This window comes from Salvelinus sp. IW2-2015, linkage group LG24, assembly GCF_002910315.2.
Source record: "Salvelinus sp. IW2-2015 linkage group LG24, ASM291031v2, whole genome shotgun sequence".
Lineage (NCBI taxonomy): Eukaryota > Metazoa > Chordata > Actinopteri > Salmoniformes > Salmonidae > Salvelinus > Salvelinus sp. IW2-2015.
In genome coordinates this window covers 4,890,417-4,918,094 of record NC_036864.1, presented here as the reverse complement: position 1 = coordinate 4,918,094, position 27,678 = coordinate 4,890,417, and the positions used below count along the sequence as shown (strand labels likewise).

The 27,678-nt window shown below is 44.0% G+C and overlaps 2 protein-coding genes across 2 annotated transcripts in view; both read left to right on the top strand.

Moving 5' to 3' along the window:
- Nucleotides 1-12,146: 12,146 nt before the first annotated feature.
- LOC111951323 (single-stranded DNA-binding protein, mitochondrial-like) lies at nt 12,147-14,693 on the top strand. Its single transcript, XM_023969381.2, has 6 exons — nt 12,147-12,229; nt 12,601-12,669; nt 12,785-12,842; nt 12,982-13,210; nt 13,440-13,528; nt 13,625-14,693. Exons 2-6 carry the CDS (start codon nt 12,646-12,648, stop codon nt 13,669-13,671), a joined length of 447 nt encoding a protein of 148 aa, XP_023825149.1. The 5' UTR covers nt 12,147-12,229; nt 12,601-12,645; the 3' UTR covers nt 13,672-14,693.
- Nucleotides 14,694-14,790: 97 nt separating this feature from the next.
- Nucleotides 14,791-27,678, top strand: part of LOC111951321 (cyclic AMP-responsive element-binding protein 3-like protein 2) — a 30,212-nt gene continuing 17,324 nt past the window's right edge. Inside the window, exon 1 of the mRNA XM_023969378.2 lies at nt 14,791-15,828. Coding sequence (XP_023825146.1) covers nt 15,730-15,828 — 99 coding nt within the window. The 5' untranslated portion in view covers nt 14,791-15,729. The remainder of the gene's footprint in view (nt 15,829-27,678) is intronic.

The following is a 27,678-nucleotide window of genomic DNA, read 5'->3' as shown; positions in this document are numbered from 1 at the left end:
ACAACAGCAATGACCTTGTGAAATGCTGGAGGAACGGTACAAAAGTAACTAATTTCCACAGTTTTTTATTTGTTTGTGGTTGTGGTGTGTGTTTTTTTTTTTATTTTTTTTGTTTTTTTTTTATGTGTTGAGTTTTTCTTTTCTATTATGTGGTGGGTGTGTTGTTTTTTTTTTTTTTTTTTTTTTTTATATTTGTGTGCTTATTGTTTTTTTTGTAGATTTTTTTTTTTATTTTGTGGGTAAATGAGTCCTATATCAATATAACCTGAAAGGCCGCCGTCAGCAGGAAAAGCTACTGCTCCAAAACCGCCATAAAAAACCCAGACTACGGTTTGCAACTGCACATGGGACAAAAGATCACACTTTTTGGAGAAATGTCCTCTAGTCTGATGAAACAAAAATAGAACTGTTGGCCATATGACCATTGTTATGTTTGGAGGAAAAAAAGGGGAGGCTGCAAGCCGAAGAAACACCATCCCAACCCGTAAGCAGGGGGGTGCAGCATCATGTTGTGGGGGTGCTTTGCTGCAGGAGGACTGGTGCACTTCACAAAATAGATGGCATCATGAGGCAGGAAAATGATGTGGATATATTGAAGCAACATCACAAACATCAGTCAGGAAGTTAAAACTTGGTCGCAAATGGGTCTTCCAAATGGACAATGACCCCAAGCATACTTCCAAAGTGTGGCAAAATGGCTTAAGGACAACAAAGTCAAGGTATTGGATGATGGCCATCACAAGCCCTGAATCCTATAGAAAAGTGTGGGCAGAACTGAAAAAGAAGCTGTGGAAGGCTACCCGAAACGTTTGAAAATATGATAATGATCAGAAACAAAAACTATGCACCCATTAGTGTTCAAAGGTTTTTGGAGCTCGTATTCTGTGGTGGAATTACAGTACCTTTCGAAATACAGCAATTCTTTCCCACAATGCACCATCATTTGTATTTTACTGATGATAAATAGCTCAAATTGACCATAAAATTACAGTTTTCCATTACAGTGCTGCTCTGTCTGTCATACTCCAGCCTTTCTGCCCCGTCAAATCCTCACATCCCTCTGCTGTAAACTTCTTAACCCACTATAGCATTGACAGACAGTATGTTTGCTAACATAGAGGTAGTCTCTCTGTCCCTGCCCTGTGTAAGGCTCGGAGGGTTAAGTGCGATGCTTAGGCACACAACACACACACACACACACACACACACACACACACACACACACACACAACACACAACACACCACACACACACAACACACACACACACACACCACACACACACACACACACACCACACACACAGGCAGAAAGAGCATGACTTCATCAGGTTAACTCTCAATGCGAGAATTGTAAAGGAATTCACATTATCTCTCCTGACACATCACTGGTGCTACATTCCCAAAGGCCTGTTCTCCAAAACATAGACATTCTTTTCTCCACACACCCTCTCCCCTCTCTTTTTCCTCTCTCTTCTCAGCCTCCATCTGCCTTCCTCTTTCTCTTTTCAGTCTACCTCCTCTGTCTCCCATTCTGGCCGAGTTCTACAACTGTTTCCCAGTTAAAATAAAAGTACAGGGTCTCATCAATGTTTCTCCCTGTCCCCCTACAAACACACACACTCTCCTCTCTCTCTCTCTCTCCTCTCTCTCTCTCTCTCTCTCTCTCTCTCTCTCTCCTCTCTCTCTCTTCTCTCTCTCTCTCTCTCTCTCTCTCTCTCTCTCTCTCTCTCTCTCTCTCATACTCTCTCTCTCTCTCTCCTCTCTCTCTCTCTCTCTCTCTCTCTCTCTCCTCCTCTCTCTCTCTCCTCTCTCTCTCTCTCTCTCTCTCTCTCTCTCTCTCTTCCTCCTCTCTCTTCTCTCTCGTCTTCTCTCCTCTCTCTCTCTCTCTCTCTCTCTCTCTCCTCTCTTCTCGCTCCCTCTGTCCTTTTCTCTCTCCAGGTGTTGGTGGTAATCTCCTGTCTACCCCGCTCAGAACCCCCAGATAGAGACTGTCCCCATGAATGAGATCTACTGTCCATTCCCATTCAACATCCGCTGACTGCCTCTTCAGCCCCTCTCAGACCCATTCAGTCCCAGTCAGTCCCCTGCCTTACGTCCCCGCTTTGAAATGGCCTTATCTCCAGGCTGACCCTGCTGCTAGAGGGCCTTTTCCACATTATTACAGAGAGAACCTATTACTCCTATTGTTACAGGAGACAGTCAGTCTCGTCAATCACAACACAGGCCATGACCATCATGAGACAGATAGTCTGGTTGCTTACTTACTCTCTAAGCCTTTTCAGTGTAGTATGTGACATGTGTACATGAGCTGCATCACCACGGCCAACACATATAGCTACGAGAGACGTCTCGTGTGTTTGCGCAGGCCAGGTGGGATGTGTTTACCATAGGCAACTTGGCAACCGTGACATATAGAAGCCGCATGGCCTATATGAACTACAATACTATGTTCTCCCCTGAATTTTTTCCCACATTTTGTTGTGTTAGTCTGAATTTTAAATACATCTGAGATTTCGTGTACACTGATCTAGACCACATTACCCCATAGCGTCAAAGATGGAATGTATTTTCAATTTGTTACAAATTAATAAAAAAAGAAAAGCTGAAATGTCTTGAGTCATAAGTTATTCAACCCTTTGTTAGGGCAAGCCTAAATAAGTACAGGAGTAAACATTTGCTGAACAAGTCACATAGTAAGTTGCATGGACTCACACTGTGTGCAATAATAGTGGTTAACATGATTTTTGAATGACTAACCCCATCTCTGTACACTCATACCATTCATTATCTTGCTAAAGTGAATTTCAAGCAAGGCCATATTTCAATCCACGAAAAGACCAGAGAGTGTTTCTAATTGCCTATGCAAAGAACGGCACACCTTTTGGTAGGTTGGGTGGAAAAAAAGAAGCAGATCAGTGAGGTCAATTCGCAATCTTTGGAATGGTGTAGCAATACATGGACCCATTATCAACCTGCGTCAAAGATACAAGGCGTCCTTCTAACTCAGTTGGCGCAGGAGAGGAAGGAAACATGGGTTGTATTTACAATGGTGTTTGTTCTTCACTGGTTGCCCTTTTCTTGTGGCAACAGGTCACAAATCTTGCTGCTGTGATGGCACACTGTGGAATTTCACCCAGTAGATATGGGAGTTTCTCTCTCTCTCTCTCTCTCTCTCTCTCTCTCTCTCTCTCTCTCTCGCTCCCTCTGTCTCTTTCTCTCTCCAGGTGTTGGTGGTAATCTCCTGTCTACCCGCTCAGAACCCCCAGATAGAGACTGTCCCCATGAGATGAGATCTACTGTCCATTCCCATTCAACATCCGTGATGCTCTTCAGCCCCTCTCAGCCCCATTCAGTCCCAYTCAGTCCCCTGCCTTACGGTCCCCTTTGAAATGGCCTTATCTCCAGGCTGACCCTGGCTAGAGGGCCTTTTCCACATTATACAGAGAGAACCTATTATCCTARTGTTACAGGAGACAGTCAYTCTGTCAATCAAACACAGGCCATGGACCATCATGAGACAGATAGTCTGGTTTGCTTACTGTACTCTCTAAGCCTTTTTCAGTGGTAGTATGTGACATGTGTACATGAGCTGCATCACCACGGCCAACACATATAGCTAGAGAGACGTCTCGTGTGGTTTGCGCAGGGCAGGTGGGGATGTGTTTAGCCATAGGCAACTTGCAACCGTGACATATAGAAGCTGCATGTGCCTATATGAAACTACAGTACTATGTTCTCCCCTGAATTTTTTTCCACATTTTTGTTGTGTTAGTCTGAATTTAAATACATTGAGATTTCGTGTCACTGATCTAGACACATTACCCCATAGCGTCAAAGATGGAATGTTTATTTCATATTTGTTTACAAATTAATATAAAAATGAAAAGCTGAAATAGTCTTGAGTCAATAAGTATTCAACCCCTTTGTTAGGGCAAGCCTAAATAAGTACAGGAGTAAACATTTGCTGAACAAGTCACATAGTAAGTTGCATGGACTCACACTGTGTGCAATAATAGTGGTTAACATGATTTTTGAATGACTACCCCATCTCTGTACACTCATACCATTCATTATCTCTAAGTGAATTTCAAGCACATATTCAACCACAAAGACCAGAGAGGTTTTCTAATGCCTTGCAAAGAAGGACACCTATTGGTAGGTGGGTGYAAAAAAAGAAGCAGACAGTGAGCAATTACGCTTTGGATGGTGTAGCAATACACCCAATCACTGCAAAGATACAGGCGTCCTTCCTAACTCAGTTGCCGGAGAGGAAGGAAACAGTTCAGAGATTTCACCATGAGGCCAATGGTGATTTTTAAACAGMTACAGAGTTTAATGGCTGTAATAGGAGAAAACTGAGGATGGATCAACACCATTGTAGTTACTCCACAATACTAACCTAAATGACAGAGTGAAAAGCAGGAAGCCTGTACACAATAAAAATATTCCAAAACATGCATCCAGTTTGCAATAAGGCACTATAGTAATACTGCAAAAAACTTGCAAAGAAATGAACTTTTTGTCTTGAATACAAAGTGTTATGTTTGGGGCAAATCTAATACAACATATCACTGAGTACCACTCTTCATGTTACGTGTTCGCTTATCATCGGCAAGGACTAGGGAGTTAAAAAAATAAAAAAATTGGAATCGAGCTAAGCATAGGCAAAATCCTAGAGGAAAACCTGGTTCAGTCTGCTCTCCAACAGACACCGGGAAACAGATTAGCTTTTCAGCAGGACAATAACCTAAAACAAAAGGCCAAATATACGCTGGAGTTGCTTACCAAGACGACATTGAATGTTCCTGAGTTGGCTAGTTAGAGTTTTAACTTAAATCGGCTTAAAAATCTATGGCAAGACTGAAAATGACTGTCTAGCTATAATCAACAACCAACAACCAACTTGACAGAGCTTGAATAAAAAAAGGAAAGAATAATGGACAAATATTGTACAATCCAGGTATGCCATTCATGCTCTTAGAGACTTACCCCAAACACTCACAGCTGTAATCGCTGCCAACGGGGATTCTAACATGTATTGACTCGGGGTTGAATAGTTGAATACTTATCTAATCATATAATTTGACTTCACTTTGACATTGTGTGTGGATCATTGGCAAAAAGAATGACAGTGAAATCTATTTAAATCCCACTTTATAGCATCACTAAATGTGTAAAAAGTCAAAAGGTGTGAATACCTTCTTAATGCACTGTATGTTCTGTGGTTGGCCTGCTGCCATTCTCTTTGTGGATGGGTGTGTCTCTGTATGTAGCACCAGTTGCTTAGGAACTGGGTCAATATTTAGAGATTGTTATGCAAACAATTTAGCAGCAGCTGTCTGTTGTCTTACAATCAGGAGAAGTTAATATTTATTATAATTAAAGTCACTTTACATGGAGAGGTAATCAGCAAGTAAAAAAAGAAAAATAAGTAATAAAATCCCACATTTAAAAAATGAAGTATATAAAAGTACACTGAACATAAGAACAGACTAACCAGGGAAAGCACTAAACATGACGACAGACTAATCTGGGAAGTGAACTAGACGGGGTTAAAACTAAGACAACAGTGAATCTGAGTAAGTTTGCGTGAAGACGTGTGTTTCTTTCTCTCTCTCTCTTGGATCCTTGCTGAAGGACAAAAGCTGTGTTTTACAGGAATYGGTGACAGTATCGTGTCGTCCTCTCAGGTCTGTCTCCCTGACTCCCCCTTGCTGGGGAATGTAAGGGGCTTGGAGAGAGGCAGTATAGGGAGGAGAGAGGGAGGTGGAGATAATGCTGAAGGTTTTGAAGGAGTTGGAGCAGYGATAGAGGCCAGGTTGGTCCTGCAGGGTGTAATGTGAGTATGGCTGCTAAGAGGAGACAGGTTACTTGAGACTCTCCAGGCTGCTTGCTACAGGCTGCTAGGTGGGGTGCTCAGGCTGCTCATGTGGCTCATGACTGTTTAATGTGCACCAGAGTAATGAGTTTTTACACATGCGCAACAATTTAGGTCAGACGTGCATAGCACAAAATACGTCACATTCAGGTACAGATACACATTTAAAGGCCAGCATCCACAACATACAGTACAGACTAAAAGGTGCTCTTAGTCTAAGCAGTGTGTGTCTGTCCATTCTTGTGTGTCCATGCACATGTGAGTGCTCTCTCCCTGTCCTGGATCCACAGAGGACAACCAGAACCAGTGTGCATGTGGAATGGTCTCTCATGTGTCCTAACAGGCTCAGTGCATAAACTTCTTCCTGTGCCTCTGGGTGTCTCCGTCTAACTCTGGGAAGGTCTCTCTCTCTCTCTCTCTCTGTCACACACTCTGTCACCTGGGAGGTCGTTAACAGGCACACCCATCCACTGAGCTGTGAGACAGTCTCTGAACAGTGTCAGTAATCATCAGAAGATGTAACAGCCATGAAGGTGCTGCTATCAGCATGACACAACACACGGAAGTGTTGAGTTCAGAAATCAATATTTGGTGGAATAACCCAGATTTTCAATCACAGCTTTCATGCGTCTTGGCATGCTCTCCACCAGTCTTTCACGTTGATGTTGGATGACTTTATGCCACTCCTGGCGCATACATTCAAGCAGCTCAGCTTTGTTTGGTGGCGTGTGACCATCCATCTTCCCCTTGATCACATTCCAGAGGTTTTCAATGGGGTTCAGGTCTGGAGATTAGGCTGGCCATAACAGGGTCTTGATCTGGTGGTCCTCCATCCACACCTTGATTGACTTGGCTGTGTGGCATGGAGCATTGTCCTGCTGGGAAAACCAATCCTCAGAGTTGGGGAACATTGTCAGAGCAGAAGGAAGCAAGTTTTCTTCCAGGACAACCTTATATGTGGCTTGATTCATGTGTGTGTATATGTGTGTATATATATATATATCTCAGTCATAGCAAGTAAAAGAAATCTGTAATCGTTACTGAAAATGTTGTTGTAATTATGGATACATTGGTCGTCAAAATAATTGTAATTACAACAAGATATTTCTGAATAGCGCCAATATATTACTGACCTAATCACGGTATCTCCATGCAGTAATAGTCTCAAAATATGTTAATGCATTCCAACTAGTATTCAAAAGGTTTTTGGCACTCCAAAAGTGCAGTATGGTACTGTATTCTGAATGACTGTAAATCACTGGCAGCAATTTGCCAGTAAGTTACTGTTGAGTTTCAGGACAACGTTTGTAGAATTCCTACAACACAATATATTACCATATTCTGTGGGGGTATAGCATTCTCACTCACGGGCGCAACAAATATGGCCTCTTACAAGGCACGCCTTAAAATATGTTAATGAACCAGAGACTCTTTCCCCAGCCACAACATTTTCTCACAATGCACCATAATGATTACTGTAAAACACATTTACGGTATTTTACTGTGCATTCGACAGTGTATTACTGTCGAAGTTACAGAAAAGTCTTACAGTGTGCTGTAAAACAAATGTACTGTATTTTACTGTGCGTTCTACGATAATCCACTGTATTTAGTTTATACAGTATCATACTGTTGATTAATACTGTAAGTTACTGATCAAATTGCAAAAACAGCTAACCCTGTATTGTAGTACTTAGACAAAGGAACTAAATACAGATGCAATGCACAAAATGTAAAGTGTGTAGTGTATTTTGAGGTTTTAAAAAAGCTCATGAGTCTCCGAGATGRGCAGCGGTCTAAGGCACTGCCTCGCAGTGCTTGAGGCGTCACTACAGACCTGGGTTCGATCCCAGGCTGTGTCACAACCGGCCGTGACCAGGAGTCCCATAGGGCGTGCCACAATTGGCCAAGCGTTGTCCMGGTTATGGGAGGGTTTGGATGGGGAGGCTTTGCTTGGCTCATTGTGCTCTAGCGACTCCTTGTGGCGGGCCGGGCGCCTGCAGGCTGACTGCAGTCGTCAGTTGAACGACACATTGGTGGGCTGGCTTCCGGGTTAAGCGGGCGGGTGTTAACAAGCGTCATTAGGGGGGTCATGTTTCGGAGGAAGCATGACTTGACCTTTGTCTCTCCTGAGCACGTTAGGGAGTTGCAGCGATGAGAGAGGATCGCAATTGGATATCATTGGGGGTAAAATACAACAAATTAAAGGCTCCTGAAGTTCGTAATTTCCATTTTAAAATTTCAGACTTGATTTTCCCTTACGAAAAATGTATTAATCCCTACAAAAAATGACAATTAATTATAAAACACATAATAACAAAAATGTCTTGTTGCTGCAGGATTATTTACCTGCTGTAGCAAACTGGCTCAAATTAAGATGCTATATCCTCTATCTCTTCCTCCTTCTCTCAGTGGGGACTTCGCAGGGAGTTGAAGGAAAGAGAGAGAAGTGAAGGGCAGATAGAAAGAGAGAGAAAGGCTTACTGAGTGAGTGACCTTGTCAAGGTTCCAGGTCAGGATTAGGTAGCTGTTTCTCTGTGCCAGGGGAATATCCTCCATCTTCACTGCACTCTCACTCTGCCCRCTGGTGGGCTAACACAGCATGACCTTGCTGTCCTGCCACGGGCCACGAGACGTTACCAAAGTACAACTTACTCTGAGTTGTGTAATGTGGCTCAAATTGTGTGTGTTTGACTAGGTAAGGTGTCTGGGGGTGTTTCTGACACAGTCACACTGACTGTACCATCTCTCTGTCTCCCCAGTAGGAACACCCTATCTACCCCATCCAGTTACCCCAGCCCTCCACTCTCCGGACCCAGAGGCCCCCGGAGGCCCTTTTTGTGCCTGGAGGAGAGGCTCGGTGCTGGCTCACCTGCTGAAGAGAGCGAGAGGGTGGTCAGAGAGAGGGATGGAGAGAAGGATGAAGATGGGGGAGAGAGAGAGGCAGAGCTGCATCTGTACGCTGTGTCGCCTACGTCTCGGATCTACCTGCACCTGCAAAGCTCCTGGAACAGTTACATTATAGTGAGTCGTTCACTGTGTGTATGTGTGTGTGTGTGTGTGTGTTATAATGTTGRAYTAACGTGTGTGTATGTTGTTGTTTTTCCTCCAGAGGTCGACGTTGCTGTTGGACCCCCCTCTACAGATGGAGATGCAATGTCATGTTGAACACCTCAACACAGAAACACCCCCCCTCCCCATTAGGTACTTTCCAATACTGTTCCCCAAATCAGATGCTGTTGGTGTTCCCATCAGGGTCATGTTCAGTTGACACAAAACGGAAGAAAACTGATCAAAATGGGAAGGTACTACCTGAACTTGTCCAATAAGAAACGCTTGTTTTGTTGCCCAAATGAAAGACAGCCCTGATTCTGTTCCTCCATCAGATACTGTTCCAACATGTTGTTCCATGGTCACACTCTCCCCTGTCGGTGTGCAGTTGGGAGCATACAGCCCACCTGTTCTGCCAGCTGAGTGGTGAGTTGCTTGAGGAGGGCATCAGTCTGGAGAGCCTTTATCTGCTCTCCAGGAGCTCCAGTATTTCACAATTCCTGACATTTAATCCTAGTAAAAATTTCCTGTCTTAGGTCAGTTAGGATCACCACTATATTTTAAGAATGTGAAATGTCAGAATAATAGTAGAGATAATGATTTATTTCAGCTTATATTTCTTTCATCACATTCCAAGTTGGCCAGAAGTTTACATACACTCAATTAGTATTTGGTAGCATTGCCTTTAAATTGTTTAACTTGGGTCAAACGTTTTGGATAGCCTTCCACAAGCCTCCCACAATAAGTTGGGTGAATTTTGGCCCATTCCTCCTGACAGAGCTGGTGTAACTGAGTCAGGATTGTAGGCCCCCTTGCTCGCACACGCTTTTTCAGTTCAGCCCACAAATGTTCTATAGGATTGAGGTCAGGGCTTTGTGATGGCCACTTTTAAGCCATTTTGCCACAACTTTGAAAGTATGCTTGGGGTCATTGTCCATTTGGAAGACCCATTTGCGACCAAGTTTTAACTTCCTGACTGATGTCTTGAGATGTTGCTTCAATATATCCACATAATATTCCTTCCTCCTGATGCTATCTATTTTGATGAAGTGCACCAGTCCCTCCTGCAGGAAAGCACCCCCACAACATGATGCTGCCACCCCCGTTCTTCACGGTTGCGATGTTGTTCGTCTGCTTGCAAGCCTCCCCCTTTTTCCTCCAAACATAGTGATGGTCATTATGGCTAAACAGTTCTATTTTTGTTTCATCAGACCAGAGGACATTTCCCCAAAAAGTACCATCTTTTTCCCTATGTGCAGTTGCAAACCGTAGTCTTGCTTTTTTTAATGGCGGTTTTGGAGCAGTGGGTTCTTCCTTGCTGTGCGGCATTTCACGTCAATATAGGACTCATTTTACTGTGGATATAGATACTTTTGTATCTTCACAAGGTCCTTTGCTGTTGTTCTGGGATTGATTTGCACTTGATTCGCACCAAAGTACGTTCATCTCTAAGAGACAGAACACGTCTCCTTCCTGAGCGGTATGATGGCTGCATGGTCCCATGGTGTTTATACTTGCGTACTATTGTTTGTACAGATGAACGTGGTACCTTCAGGCGTTTGGAAATTGCTCCCAAGAATGAACCAGACTTATAGAGGTCTACAATTTTTTTTCCTGAGGTCTTGGCTGATTTCTTTTGATTTTCCCATATGCAAGCAAAGAGGCACTGAGTTTGAAGGTAGGCTTGAAATACATCCACAGGTACCTCCAATGACTCAAATATGTCAATTAGCCTATCAGAAGCTTCTAAAGCCATGACATCATTTTCTGGAATTTTCCAAGCTGTTTAAAGGCACAGTCAACTTAGTGTATGTAAACTTCTGACCCACTGGAATTGTGATACAGTGAATTATAAGTGAAATAATCTGTCTGTAAACATTGTTGGAACAATTACTTGTTCATGCACAAAGTAGATGCCCTAACGACTTGCCAAAACTATAGTTTGTTAACAAGACATTTGTGGAGTGGTTATGTATATACAGTATATATATATAGTATGGCACTGTATGACACTATCCAGCTCAAGGGTAATGGTATTGCATACACTGTATACACCTACCTAGTCAAACTATGGTATTGCATATATCTTCCATCTGGTATGGTATTCTCTTGCAGGTAATATGTGAAGCTGCCTTGTGTAGAGGAGAAGTTGCCCCCCGACTACCCCATCAGCCAGCCTGCTTTCGCCTCATCTCTCAACTGCTGGGACTCATCACACAAAATTCCTGACCACATACACTACATGCATTTCCTTGATTCATAGACAGACGTACTTATTCTCGTATGTTTTTAGAATTATACTGTATATCAGGGTTTCACAAACTATGGGTCGGGACTTAAAGTGGGCCCTGTGCATGTYAGATGTGGGTKGTGAGATATGAGAATACATCTACAATCACACTGTATTTCTTAATTTGGGTCGTTGGAGGACGATTTGGGTCACAGAGGAAGGTCAACTGGACATATACTCTATTAAACACTCTGACAGACATTGCTCTGGGAAAGTGTGCCTTTGTCTGAGTGGTGTGTGGTTTCTGAAGGACCTTAGAAGTTTCCCTCCTGTGTGGGTACATTACTGTACGTACTTGTGTGTATGTCTTTGCACTTGGTGAGATGTACGACGCGAGGCWTCTCACTCTTCTCTTCTCTCCTACACACGGCCTTGTTCTCAGGTTAACTGTCATGTAATGGCAGTCAGAATGGTCAGTTTGGTCGTAATAAAATGAATGAATTTAAGGTACTGCACATCTCACTTTCTAGGATATTCAGCTTACACTAGAAATGAATAAAAATGCCACAAAAGGCATGTTCCACAGATGTACCTTATTACTGTAGTAAATGATATKGGCCTACTGATTTGTAAGACCATGTGTGCAGTATTTACTTAGACACATTATCTATTCGTTTTGATTCAGAATTGAATGCATTTATTTKGATTTMATTGTGTATCATCATCTTACTCTCTGTGAGCGAAGGATTGTAACAAAAGGTTTTCTAGAACTCGACCTTGTTAAATGGCCTAAAATAAAGATACTATCCAGCTCTATTGTTTATATCTTGTGTCGTCCAGCTTCGCGGGAGACAACATCCATACTATTTGGAAATAAAACCTATATGTTATGTCATGTCCCCCACATATATAATACTTTATCATCAACTTAAATGTTTTTATTTTAAAGTATTTGATCCAGSCKCCAGTATCAGCGGAACTGTCTATTGCCTTCTACAATAAATCACGGACTTATATTAGCGACGGACCGGAAGCAGCGTGTACTGAAGGATTTCGGCTACTGCATCATGTAAGTTTAATTAACTTACTGTATGTCCTTAGATATATATGATGATAAACAACAAGCATGCAAACATTTTGTAGGACAAGTGTARTTTTTATGGACGTTTATGTCTCGGCCCTATTATTATRTATCTATCCACTCGCATTGCAACTAATGTAGCGTGTTAGCTGGGRATGWCTGTAACATCAGTACGTTAGAGGTTACAATGCAACGTTAGCAAGCCATTTTCACATGGTTATATTGCGATACAATTMATCTTTATGGAMACAATGTAYTTGTGTCCATGTKACTTGCTGGCTGTTAYTCAGGATTAAAGCTCTAACTAATGCTCATATCCTCATCTTGAGACGAAGTCAACTCGATACTCTTTCTTACAGTCTGTCTACATTACTATCATAAAGTCCGTCCAGCAAACAAAGAGGATGTTGAGAAACGGAGCAGCACAGGTAAGTTTGCAACACAAATAGTCCAGCTGTTCCCCCTTAATCGCTACTTTACTGTACTTTTGTGGCTGTGGCTCCTTGGCTGACTGTAGTGTGTCTTTATGCCTCTTCCCTGSAGGTTTTCAGACAGCTGGTCAGACACCAGTCTACAGACACCAGCCTGATCCTGGAGAGATGTGAGTATAGACCGTCAGGGCACTTTCTCAGGTTTCTCATCTATCGAACACAAACAGCCCAGACCATCTGATGTCTGTCCGCTCCTCTGTCTTCCCCCCATTAGCTTTGACGTGTGTACTCCTCCCCCCCCACACACAGCGATAAACCGTGTTCAGCTGCTGGGCCGCGTGGGGCAGGATCCTGTCATGAGACAGGTGGAGGGACGGAACCCCGTTACCATCTTCTCCATGGCAACCAACGAGATGTGGCGCTCCGGGGACGTGGAGACGTCCCCCGCTGGAGATGTCAGCCAGAAGACGACGTGGCACCGTGTGTCCATCTTCAAGCCTGGTCTGAGGGATGTGGCCTACCAGTATGTCAAGAAAGGGTATGTTTTTCACTCTGTGTCACCCTGTATACTGTGGGTTGTCAACTTCTCAGGCTTAGTTTCTATTTCCCTGGGGACTAGGAGCGTGATGAGTGAAACTTTTTCTGTCTCATCTACTTATTTCTAGAAGTATCGTCCGTGTGTTTACTGCAAAGACAACTGGTCTTATAACAATCCGCGGGAAACATATGAGTGACACATTCCTTGGTTCTGTGTGCCCCTGTTSTAGGTCGAGGGTTCTGGTGGAGGGGAAGTTGGATTACGGGGAGTACGTAGACAAGAACAARGTCAAACGCCAGGCTACCACCATCATCGCAGGTGAGAGAGGGGAACACGCACTCAGACACATTTCACATTCACAGACATTTTATATTTTCYTAACAATAAAACATGTCATTATTTTCCCTTCTACAGACAACATTGTGTTTTTAAGCGACAACATTCGAGGGAGGGATCAATGAGGGAAGTGGCGATCTTCATCTAGGAGGAAGTCTAAGGCTCTTTCTGTGTAGCTACTCTATTGTCTATATATTAACTGACTGTGGAAGAAGCTGTGTGACTGCTATCTAAATGGGACAGGACACAGTGTAACACCTCTCTGTTGACTGTAGAGAATGATAAAGGACTATCTGTCCCATTATGACGTCCGTGAACGCACGGGCAGCGCCATTGAGGCCATCTCCATTTTGAAGTAGTCAATTTTCTTCTACTACTTCTATGAGTTGGTAAACAAACTGAAATGGTTCATACTGCCACTTGGAATGTGTTGTTTGAACAGGTATAAAGCCAAGGTTGGAGATTTACTGCCACCTGTAGTTATGGAATGTTCGCTTGTGAGTATAATTCATTGGCTGATGGAATTCTGTGATCCTTCCTTAACCCATAGGAGGTACCACCCAGTTGACTACTTCAAAATGGTGAAAGTCCTCAATGGCACTGCCCATGCTAAAACATGCTTATGGTTACTAAAGTCCTCTTATTCTCTAAGCGCGCCAGAGTATACCTAAACATGGGGTCACGTATGTATTCTATCCCCCAAAATGTTTGTTACTACTGTATAATCTTAGTTTACGTCCATTTGCGCTACTCTTGTTGGAGCGAAGGGATCCGGCCTTAAAGGTGAGGAGTRAGTTGTTTTRCCAGAGAAGCCAAATAACAGATGAGAGAAATAAATGGGTGATGTGTGACTGACTCTCATCAACATAATGCTGTACCCAAAACTAGGATTATGTGCCAGTTTCATATAGAATGTTATACCACCTGTTTTCTTCTCAGCGTGTCTTTCTGTTCTATTTTTAAAGATAGATTGAAACTTGTAACTATTTGTTTAGTTTTGGTTTCATTCCACCATAAACCGTTTTTTCCCCCTCCTTCCTGAAATCACCAGATTCTCACCTCAATTCTGTCTGGGCAAAGTTTGTACTCATGTTGTTTAATGTACTTGTATGTATCATGTTGGTAGAATATACATTTTTTTCCAATACTTTTGCCTCTTAATTTCAATGTCCACACATTAGTGGAATATGTTTCTTAGCAGAATGTCCTCTTTGACCTGTTCCTTGGCAGACCACTCGGGAGTTGCAGAAAAAGTTAAGTTATTGCAGCAGAAAGTTGGCTACTCAAGCACTTATTTTTTWAAAGCTTTAACTTGATTGGTTGATTTGCATTCCAGGGAGGCAGTGTTTAGAATTAAGAATTCTTGTCTTTCTCTGATTTGTTACAAAACGTACGTTAATGTGATTTAATTGGCTTATTCGCTTGTCAATCAAATACTCGGGCTCAAATGCTTTGGATTGGTCGCAGAACCCTGTCAGTCACAGACGGTCAGACTAGAATAGAATAGGACTCGTTTGATTGGTATGACGCAGATGGACAGGAGTGTTTTTTTTTTTCGCAGTGTGGAAGTTACAAATTCTCCATCAATTTCTGACTGAAACTGTTGCAAAGTTTTCATGTGAACAGTTTCTCCACATACGTTGTAGATATTGCGTATCCATTGCATTGTATGTTGCCCTTTTATCTTGATACAACCTACGCAAATGGAATGCAAACATTATAGTGTTTTAGTCTAATTAGATGTCGCTACTCTTGTCCCCGCCCCCACCCACATTCCTGCCTGTCTGGTCTGTTCTGGTGTGGGTAGCAAACTGCATCAAGGAAAAGGAGGAGGAAAAAGTCCATAGAACTCTGTGCAAAGAAAATAAACAAGACCCAACACGGGGCAGTCTTCATCTAACTCTATTTTTCACCTTTAATATTGTAATTCGGAGATAACTGCTTCGTTGGCAGCACTGCTGCGTATATTACGGCGTTGTAGTTACCTCAACTGCATAACTACGTTTTTTTCACCGAAGTTGAAATAACTGCGTGGACGGAGTAAAAAAAAATAACATTCTGCGGTTGATATCGCTGCAACGTGTGTGAAGGAGTGTATTTGCTATCTGCGCTGCAAAGTATCATCATCAAGGGAACTGTCATCTAACGACACATTGGGAATCAGAGCGGTCGCATTGCCAAGGATGGAAATATTGGACAGTACTGYGTCCTTTTTACACTGGGATAGGAATCTCAGTGAGCTGTCGGAGCCTGGGGAAAACGAACATGTCTTATACAGCACAGTAAGTTATAGATAGGCAAATATAAACGCTACCAACCATGATTCCACTGCCACACTTGTCAATAGCACTTGTATTATTATTGATTGTTAACCAAGGTTCTCAAGGTTTCACTGGGGTGTTAATGAAAATATGCCATCCYGTTTATTTTCTTTTGTTAGGAATTTCAATTGAGTCAGTGCTATTTTCAATGCAAACTARGATTAGCCRCTTTATTGACCTACCATGAGTGAGGTAGGTCGATGGGCTAATTGATAAGTTATTCGGTTTTCGGTGACAGAGTTAATGATGGATGCAGCTGGATCAGGATGGGAACCAGACACTTACTGTACACTAGGCTGAGACTGTCTCTGCTGTCTATATTTGGTGTGACTTGACTACATTTCCCGTTCTTCCAATGCCCTAGATTAGAGTACTAGRTGGAATCTTAAAACCACAGCGAATCCACACCATGCTGGTCTTGTTTCGGTGTATTGGACCAACCCTTCTGCCATCTACACCTTCCTAGTTCCAATGTTCTCTAACTCCAGAACACACATTGCACTAGAACATGCACCAGTGTTGTGCCCCCCGGCAAAGCCATTGTTCTGAACCCACAACGGGGAACTGTGTCCACAGACCTGCAGAACCGTACAGCCTGTGTGAGTCGTAAATCCCAGGCTATGTGAGAAGAAACTGTACAGCCTCTGTGTGAGGGAGTAGCAGGCTGTGTGGGTGTGAGTAGCAGGCTGTGTGTGGGGTGGGTATAATTTGTGGAACGTTCCAACAGGAATCTGTTCCAGAAACTTTGTAAAGTACAAGGTTGCCAACAAACAACGCATACAAAGTAGCATGATCAATAATCTAGCTAACTAGCTGCCGAATAGGCATCAACTCACCACGTAGTTTATTCTTAATGTTTGTCCATAGGTGTGTGTGCGGAGAAAAGGTTGATATTCTCAGATGGCAAGAGAACAGAGCAGTGTCTTTGTTCAAGACTCCCACGCCCCCCCCTCTCCATTCCTTGGGTTTGAAGCCCACACACACACACTCTCACGTTCTCTCCCAGGGGTTTGTTGACATGGCATATCTCACAACAATGCAAACTGTTCTCAGCTGCGGAGCAGAGCTCTCACCTCCCTTGTTACTGATTGGTGTGAACTCTGAGACCTCCGTCTGGATCTCCCGTCAGTGAGGAGGGCACATCTCCCTGCGTGTCCCTCCCGCTGGGTACAGACCAACGTTTACTCAACATTAGCAAGACTGGACGTTGAGCATACGTCTGTGCTTTACATTGAAATACAATCATTTTATCCCATTCCATTTCTATTGATTTATTAAGGCCGGAATTCAACCCAATCACGCCTCGTCCGCAACGCACCCTTTAAAGGCAACACTCCGCATTCGAGGAGGCTGCATGGTACAATGCTCTCTTCGCTACTCATGCARGTCTACATTTACTCTTYTTCCTTAACACGGTAACGCAACTAGTCTTTTTGAGGTGGGAGTCATAACCTCTCCGCTCCACAACAACATATCCACACCACTCGCGTTCCCTTCTTCGAAACCCCATCCGCTCTTCATAGATGACTGCTAGGAGATAGTCAGTCTGAAGGACAGTCACACACTGTCAGATGTTATTTTTTCTTTTATGTTTTATATACCCAGGGCCGATCAGTCCTTAGAAAAACGACAGCACGATGCTAACACTTACAGTAGCAAACGCAACTTATAGGAAAGACAGTTGGCTGACTTAGGCAGAAAAGCTTCATGTAGACTTGATAACAGACACTGATGTGCTTTTTGCTTACAGAGGAGTTCTCAGAGAAACTGTATCTCTGCCCTAAATATTTACGAAGCCCAACAGTCCGGGTTTTTCGCAAACATCTAGAATACGTCGTTGTTCGTTGTCCGTTGTCATGCACCTGTGGCCTGCTTTTGTCTTATTCGGCAAATCCCATGGTTTAGCCTGTCTAATGTCAGACAGCTGCAATATTGCTTTGTTTCTATCATACATTTTCCAGACATGATTCATCTTCTCCTGTCTACGTACAGACGTCATTTATATTTTGCATACAGCCTACCCACCGTTCTATATAAACTAATCAGGTAGCAGTCTTGTGTGACGATCAAAGGAGGAACTCTCTAGGATCTAGTCATAAATCTATGGGTTTATAATACTCGGTCATTATCATCTCTGTGTATATTTTAACCTGCGTACATCGTGGTATTGTAAAAGTTGAAGGGAAGTTCCGATTGACGTCCTCACGGTTCTTTCACAGCCCTACTGTGGAACTAACAACTTAGAATGCCTGGCGACAGATCAAGCCATTGTGCAGACCGTAGGGATAGACCTCTAGTGAGAACGTTGTTTTATCGCCACACTCTTAGGAAAAAAAGGGTTCCAAAAGGATTKTTCAGTTGTCCCCATAGGAGAACCCTTTTTGGTTCCAGGTAGAACACTCTGTGGAAAGGCTTCTACATAGAACCCAAAGGTTTCTACCTGGAACCAAAAGGCTTCTACTTGGAACCAAAAAGGATTCTCCTTTGGGGACCACCGAAGACGCAGACGTACTGTTAGAGCTACTGAAGAGAACAGAGAAAGGTGTCTTTTGTGAATGAGCCATATCACTACTGAGTCAGTGAGGTCATAGCAGTGATTAGTTAGGGAAAGCCAATTAACAGCTCTTCTACTTCAGCTCACCCTGCCTAGGCACTCGGATGACAGGAAGTCCCTGGTCTAAGATTCCTAAATCTGAAGCCACCGGCCGCCCACAAGAGAACGTCTGTGTGCCCAAAACCAACATGTCTGCCACCCGCCAGGCATGCCTCTGTGTTTTGTTCTGACCATATTTAGAAAGAGTAAGTGCTACAGGAGGGGTCAGGGAGTAGAGATAGGCCTGAATGGGCAGATTGGATATCTCTATGTCTGAATAGTAACAATACTTTTATAGATATGTTTTGTGTAGTGTATTAACATGTGGACATATTCATAACCCATTATGTCTAGGAGTGTTCAGTGGAAACGCTATGACTGGTTTAAACTGATCTGAGTTGAGTGAAGTGAAGCCAAAGGCAGCAGGATCATCCTGACATGCAGGTTTGGTTATCCCACCCCAGGTTACTGAAACCTCCCCTGTGGTGTCATGCGAATATTCTCTCTGAGAAAGTTGATCGCCAGAGGACATAAAGTGCAATACGTCATTCAGCTCAGAGATGTATTAAGAGGGGGTAGATGGAGGGTACGGGTGGCAGTCTTATTTTAATAGAGCCCTCTTTCACTCTCTCAGTACTGTATGTGCCGGTTGGACATGCCGATGAAGGACAGGGCACACACACGCTCTGCTAGTCAAACAGAGAGCGTGGACAGAGTGATGCCTGTTCTCCACTGGGGCAGGGCAGCCTTATCCTGTGTGGCCCCTCATAACAGACCGACACCCCCACCTCCTCTTTCTCCCCGCCAGGCTGAAAGGGCTGTCTGTGTGATGTCTGCTGGGAGAGAGGGTCACAGTCTGGGACACACACACACACATGGCACACATGTGTGAACGCACGCACACACATTCACGCTCACAACGCCACATTCACTCACTGCCCTAACCCGGTTCGATATCAGCTCCTTCATTTCAGGAGATGATCATTTCCGTGGGAGAGGACCATCACTGAATTGTGCTCTTTTTCTTGTGTGTGTGTGTGTGTGTGTGTGTGTGTGTGTGTTGTGTGTTGTGTGTGTGTTGTGTGTGTGTGTGTGTGTGTGTGTGTGGTGTGTGTGGTGTTGTGTGTGTGTGTGTGTGAAACATTCATATGAATGGAGTGTGTTAAGTACCGTGCACTTTGCATAGATTAGACAGCCTGTCAAGCTTTTTCAATGACGATGATGATGTGCTTTGACGTGTGTGGTTTTTGTATGTTTGTCCCTGTCCAGCCCTACCCCCTGTGGACGTGTTTATTTGTAGGTGTGTTTCTGTCATGCCGCAGCTCTTTCTTCCCTCCCTCTGCATGTCACGTCAGTTAGTCCTCCCAGGCATGTTAGGCGCTTTGTGTTCAGGAACAAATCATATTTCTGTACAGCAGATATTTAGATGTAGTATCATTTACAGTTGAAGTCGGAAGTTTCATACACCTTAGCCAAATACATTTAAACGCAGTTTTTCAATCCTGACATTTAATCCTAGTAAAATTCCCTGCTTAGGTCAGTAGGATCACCACTATTTTAAGAATGTGAAATGTCAGAATATTAGTAGAGAGCTTTAATAGCAGAGAACTTTATTTCTTTCATCACATCTCAGTGGGTCAGAAGTTTACATACACTCAATTAGTATTGGTAGCATTGCCTTTAATTCTTCAACTTCAGTCAAATGTCGCGGTAGCCTTCCACAAGCCTCCACAATAAGTTGGGAATTTTGGCCCATTCCTCCTGACAGAGCTGGTAACTGTGTCAGGTTTGTAGGCCTCCTTGCTTGCACATGCTTTTTCAGTTCTGCCCACACATTTTCTATGGGTTTGAGGTCAGGGCTTTGTGATGGTACTCCAATACCTTGACTTTGTTGTCCTAAGCCATTTTGCCACAACTTTGTAAGTATGCTTGGGTCATTATCCATTTGGAAGATCCATTTGCGACCAAGCTTAACTTCCTGACTGATGTCTTGAGATGTTGCTTCAATATATCCACATCATTTTCGTGACTCATGAAGCCATCTATTTTGTGAAGTGCACCAGTCCCTCCTGCAGCAAAGCACCCCCACAACATGATGCTGCCACCCCCGTGCTTCACGTTGGGATGGTGTTCTTGCGCTTGCAGCCTCCCCTTTTCCTCCAAACATAACAATGGTCATTATGGCCAAACAGTCATTTGTTTCATCAGACCAGAGGACATTTCTCCAAAAAGTCGCTTTTGTCCCATGTGCAGTTGCAAACCCCGTCTGGCTTTTTTATGGCGTTTTTTCGAGCAGTGGCTTCTTTCTTGCTGAGTGGCTTTTCAGGTTATGTCAATATAGGACTCACAGTTTTACTGTGAAATATCTACTTTTGTACCTGTTCCTCCAGCATCTCCTTTGATATTGTTCTGGGATTGATTGCACTTTCGCACCAAAGTACGTTCATCTCTAGGAGACAGAATGCGTCTCCTTCCTGAGCGGTATGACGGCTGCGTGGTCCCATGGTGTTTATACTTGCATACTATTGTTTGTACAGATGAACGTGGTACCTTCAGGTATTTGGAAATTGCTCCCAAGGATGAACCAGACTTGTGGAGGTCTACAATTTTTTTTCTGAGGTCTTGMCTGATTTCTTTTGATTTTCCCATGATGTCAAGCAATTGGAGGTGTCCACAGGTACACCTCCAATTGACTAAAATTATGTCAATAAGCCTATCAGAAGCTTCTAAAGCCATGACATAATTTTCTGGAATTTTCCAAGCTSTTTAAAGGCACAGGCYTTTAGTGTATGTACACTTCTGTCCCACTGGAATTGTGATACAGAGAATTGTAAGTGAAATAGTCTGTCTGTAAACAATTGTTGGAAAAATTACTTGCGCAAAGTAGATGCACAAAGTAGATGTCTTAACCAACTTGCCAAATCTATAGTTTGTTAATAAGAAATATGTGGAGTGGTTGTGGAGTGGTTGAAAAGCAAGTTTTAATGACCCCAACCTAAGTGTAAACTTCCAACTTCAACTGTATGTCATGTTGCTATWCTGTTTTATACAACAGGTGGTTCTAATCCTGAATGCTGATTTGGTTAAAACCGCATTCCAGCCAGTGTCTATTCCACAAGTTACCGCCAGCTAAATCCATGACGTTAAAATGCCTATTTACTCTGTTTCATCTGACTGCGCAATCCACTGTCTCATCAGCCCAGCCAGGCAATTTGTAAACTTGATCTCTACTATAAAAACCAACTAGACATTATCTCACATTTCTTTCATTCTAACATTTAGCTTTCAACAGCAGAGATTTGTATAAACCTGTCTGTCTCTCTGACATTTTCAACATTGTTTCAGTATTCATATTCGTTCTCCAGATGTCCCATAGTAATGTCCCACGATGTAGTAATGTCCCACGTGGAGGTATGAGACAGACAGGCAGGCAGCTTATCTCAGCCAGTCGAAATCACAAATCAGCATAATTTTTATGGACACACACACACACACACACACACACACACACACACACAAAGAACTATCAATAGAAAACAGGTAAAACGAAACGAACTGCTGCTAGTTTGGTTTGCTGTCTTTCCACTTTCAGTTTGAAGTGATTGTGTTAGCTGTGTGGTTGGTTAGCTCCTCTGAACAAGTGTCCTGACGAGAGACACTTGTTCTATGCCGGCCATTAGCTCGTTGTTATGGACGTATCCAAATAAATGTCACTAGAAAACAGCTTAAACAAACGCAAATGCAGCTACTTTGCTGTTATTCTGGCGGCGCTGTTTGACGTGACAGTAAGGTAGCCGTAGTTGGCTAGCTTGCAAGCAAGGGATACTAACGTTGCCAGCCTGTATGGCAATGGAACATTTAGAACGAACGGCTCGGTCGTGTCCATAGATACAGAACAAAAAGACTGAACGACTGGGTCGTGTCTCTGCCAACCGAACTGATTGAACGTACAACCAGCCGGCTTGGGTAGCAACCTTTTAGATTTGTGTCAGGACTATATCTTGTGGAAGTATGAATAAATTAARCCAAATAACGTTTATAWTGAAAATATGTCAATCATTATTTGAATATGTTTGRAACCCGTTGTATYAAAGCGATAATGCCCCCGATGCCAGTGCTTGGAGGATATATTGGCACGGTTTGCTGGCCCGAGACGTGCGAATGTATCTTCCAAACACCGGATTCCTCGGCATTATCACTTAAATAAGCTCCAGGGTGAGGTGCTGTACTGGATATTCTGGTTCTTCAGACAACAGGAAACTTGCAATACTCAACACAATAACAATCACATTAGAAAGATGACCCCCTCATTCTTCAGGGGGTTTCTCCTTCCTGGCTACGGTGTTGTGTTTGGGTGCCTCTTCCTCAAACTTCATTAATCCTTATCGAAGAGAAACCATCCTTGGTACTGGAAGGTACCTGTGCCATACTCAACTTCCTGTCACGTAACCATGGCAACGGCTGCTCTTTAACCATGTCTGCTTTGGAAATGGCACCTTTTTGCTTTTAAAGTGCACTACTTTTGACCAGAGTTTCTCCAACCCCTCCACTGTGAAGTCTTCRTCCACACTCCATWTAGCTTTTCTTCTGTTCTGAAGCCAGACATTCATAGGTACTGTAAGGTTGTAATTAGTGTGTGTGAGAGMGGTCATTACTCCTAACCCTCAGCAGGTAGCTTAGCTTCCACACAGCTACATTTACACTCACCCTTTCTTTCCCTCACTTGAGGCCCTGGTTAGCTGTTAACTGGTACTGTGTGTGTCTCTCTCTCTCTCTGTCTCTCTCGTCTCTCTCTCTCTCTCTCTCTCTCTCTCTCTCTTCTTTCTCTCTCTCCTCTCTCCTCTCTCTCTCTTCTCTCTCTCTTCTCTCCTCTCTCTCTCTCTCGTCTCTCTCTCTTCTCTCTCTCTCTCTCTTCTTCTCTCTCTTTCTCTCTCTCTCTCTCTCGTCTCTTCTCTCTGTGTGTCTTCTCTTGTGTGTGGGTGGTGTACTGGGTGTTTTCTTGTTTCTCTTTAGAGTAGGGCATGTGTCCAGCCTAAAAAGGGAGAGGAGCCAAATCTACCATAGCCTAGTAAGGATATAGTTTGGCCTAGTAATCAAGAGTTCTACAACACGATCCAGTGACTCTCTGTACTCATATTTCCCTGCTCTCTGTGTCGTCTTACCACTGACGTCTGTGTAGCCKTACATTCTCTGAAGAATTTCAGTGCCACCGACGCGGCCCGCTACCAAAGACTGTGCGCTCTCCTTCTCCGTGGCCGATGTGAGTAAAACATTTAATCGTGTTAACCCTCGCAAGGCTGCCGGCCCAGACGGCATCCCTAGCCGTGTCCTCAGAGCATGCGCAGACCAGCTGGCTGGTGTGTTTACGGACATATTRAATCAATCCCTGTCCCAGTCTGCTGTCCCCACATGCTTCAAGATGGCCACCATTGTTCCTGTTCCCAAGAAAGCAAAGGTAACTGAACTAAATGACTATCACTTCTGTCATCATGAAGTGCTTTGAGAGACTAGTCAAGGATCATATCACCTCCACCCTACCTGACACTGTAGACCCACTCCAATTTGCTTACCGCCCCAATAGGTCCACAGACGATGCAATCGCCATCACACTGCACACTGCCCTATCCCATCTGGACAAGAGGAATACCTATGCAAGAATGCTGTTAATTGACTATAGCACAGCATTCAACACCATAGTACCCTCCAAACTTATCATTAAGCTTGAGACCCTGGGTCTCGACTCCGCCCTGTGCAACTGGGTCCTGGACTTCCTGACGGGCCACCCCCAGGTGGTGAAGGTAGGAAACAACGTCTCCACTCCGCAGATCCTCAACACTGGGGTCCCACAAGGGTGTGCTCTCAGCTCCCTCCTGTACTCCCTGTTCACCCACGACTGCATGGGCATACACGCCTCCAACTCAATTATCAAGTTTGCCGACGACACTACAGTGGTAGACTTGATTATCAACAACGACGAGACGGCCTACAGGGAGGAGGTGAGGTCAACTGCACCGCCCACAACCGCAAGGCTCTCCAGAGTGTGGTGCGGTCTGCACAGCGCATCACCGGGGGCAAACTACCTGCCCTCCAGGACAACTACAACACCCGATGTCACAGGAATGTAAAAAGGACAATAACCCCCCGAGCCACTGCCTGTTCACCCCCTTCCGTCCAGAGAGCGAGGTCATTACAGGTGCATCAAAGCTGGGACAGAGAGATTTAAAAACAGCTTCTATCTCAAGGCCATCAGATTGTTAAACAGCCACCACTAGCACAGAGAGGTGGCTGCCTACCTACAGACTTGATATCATTGGCCACTTTAATAAATGGGACACTAGTGACTTTAATAATGCCACTTTAAGAATGTTTACATATCTTGCATTAGTCATCTCATATGTATATACTGTATACTGTATCCTTCACTATCTATTCTTTACTATCTATTGCATCTTAGCTGCTCTGTCACTGCTCATTCATATATTTTATACTTATATATGCTCATCCCATTCCTTTACTAGATTGTGTGTGTTAGGTTTTGTTGTGGAATTTATTAGATATTAGGTTTTGTTGTGGACTTGTTAGATATTACCTGTTGGATACTGCTGCCTGCACTGTCGGATCTAGAAGCATAAGCATTTCGCTACACTCGCAGTAACATCTACTAANAAGCATTTCGCTACACTCGCAGTAACATCTACTAACCATGTGTGTGTGACCAATAACATTTGATTTGAATTTAGAACAAGCTGTTTAGGATAGAAGCAGACATTTGTCAGGGCACGGTAGTTTTGTGTTTTAATCGTTTTTTCTTTTTATTTCGCCCAGCACCCATTTCCTGGGCTGTTCACAAGTGTTCACTCCGTATCCTCCGTCCCTTCCATCTCTCTCACCAGCTCCCTTTTTAACCCTATAACCTACTCCTTCCTCTATCCCTCCTACGCTGTCCCTACTTCTCCTCCTCTCTTCSCCCGAGGCAGYGTGGGGGAAGGGACAGTRGAGGGGAACATGCCTGCTCCTGCCCCATAGTCTAAACACAAAGCTCCTTCACCTCTCTGATCCCTCTCTCCCCCTGCATTTTTACATTGACATCATTTTCCTATTAGACGATGTCAACCAGAGAGACATGTATTTGAGTGCTTTCAGAACAACTTAATATATGCATGATTGAACAGGTTGTTTCTCTCAGCAGGCATGTAAGCTTTTCACTGGAAGCCCTTATGCTGAAGGGGGCTGTGACTCCATTTAACAACACCCACTACACTTACACAGAGAGAGCGCTTGATCAACAGTTGAAGGACGTGAGTGGGGCAGAGTGACTGCATGGCCGGTCACTGTGTCAGAGCAGGCTTGGGGGAAAAGTTCAATGTCACTGAAGCGGGGTGTGTGAGTTTTGGACTCAATTAAGCTGCCTTGGTAGGAAACCATGGGAAACCATGGGAGACAGGAAGAGAGAGGGAGATAGAGTTTTCCAGACACTAGTCATCTTCCAGCCTCTTGTCTCTCTGCCTCTCTCTCTCTTTCCCTTCTTCCCTCCCTCCCTATTTCCATCTCGGATCCTGCTGCTGTAGTCTGACTGTCAGTGGTGTGTGTTTGTCTGATAACAGTCACTGTCTGAACTTTGACCCCGAGGATGTTCAACTCATGAGCTCAACGGTCAGTCATTAAGACGATCTGAAATTCCGCAACAGCAAATTCCATTTTTCACCACTTTCACCTACTTTTATTTTTTCCCTTCTACTTTTTTAAAGTCGTCTTTTTCAAATCCAACTGCCCTCCCTAACCACATAGGGTACACACTTTCCCATTTAAAGTGAACTGCTTTTCAAAAGCAGTGCACCCATATGGGCAAGAGGTTGTAAATCACAGGAGGCGGTGAGAGGACGACTGCTCATAATCAATTATGGGATGAAGTGAYTGGAACGGTATCAAGCACATGGAAGAGACGTGTTTGCGATCGTTCCACATGTTCCGCTCCAGCATTTCAGTTAAGGTGCCACCAGCCGCCCGTGGTGTCAATGTACCCTTTAATACACTGTAATGACATTTAGCCATGTCCTTTTATCATGCAGTAGTTTTCTCCGTCTCAATTCACACTACTTCTAGTGATTATCTTCTGAAACACACCGTGTTGTGGACAGTCAACACATCACACTGGTTAACCAACACTCGCACTGGTATTAGTGTCCTGGTGTTACAGACAAACCCTTCCCCCTCTCCTCCACCTAAGCCTATCCAATCAGCGGGTCTCATCGGTCATTCTGCCTCCTGACCCTTCACCCTGCCCAAAGGGGGATAACTGGGTCACGTAGCGGCCGCGTCTTGGCTGAAATTACTCGTCACAAACGGTTAAAATGTGAGCTTCAGTGTTCTGTTAATGAAAACCCCAAAAAGAATAACATTTTCTATCCCGATCCTGTTTCTTTGGAGCCTGACCATGGGATTGGATCGTAGCATTGCATTGGTCCGAAGGATAGGAACACAACCCTGGCTTCAGTTGGTCCCTTCAGTCCCCCACCAGCCTCCCCAGTCTGGAACCCCACCAAACCCTCCCCCCAGTCTGAGCCCTGTTTCCTGGCCTCTGCCGTGCCGTCAGCCTTGATAACCCCCAGATACAGCTGGAGCTCCAGGCCTGGGGTGTGTTCATCCCTGCTGGGAATAACACCAATAGCAGCCAACCACAACAGTCAGAACAGTCTTTATCGTTGTTGTTTTGAGTTGGTAATCTGTTGAAGACAACCTGTCCTTCGTGCTATCGGAGCCATCAGTCTTAGGGGTTGGAGTGTTGGAGCGGGGACGGGCTGACTGTGATGCAATGACTAATGCTACATGACTAGGTGGCAGGCATCCAAAGCAAATGCGTGTGTGTGTGTGTGTGTGTGTGTGTGTTTGTGTGTGTGATAAATGACACACACAAACACTCACACACACACACACACATTTATCAGTGAGTCAGTACACAAGGAAGAGTCCAGGGCAAGGTACAGCCTCATGCGCACACACACAAGGAAGGTGACCCTTGTGCCCATGTGAGCAGTGTTTGTGTGTGTGTGTGTGTGAGAGAGTAATTTCTTCCCTCTATTGGTGCACATCTGGTTTATGTTTTTCATGGGAAGGTATTGCGTCATCAATTCCGCCTCTTCCCTTCCCCCGTGCTTGACCTACTTCCTCTCTTTGCCTAAACACACTAAACACACACAAACACACACACATTTATGCCC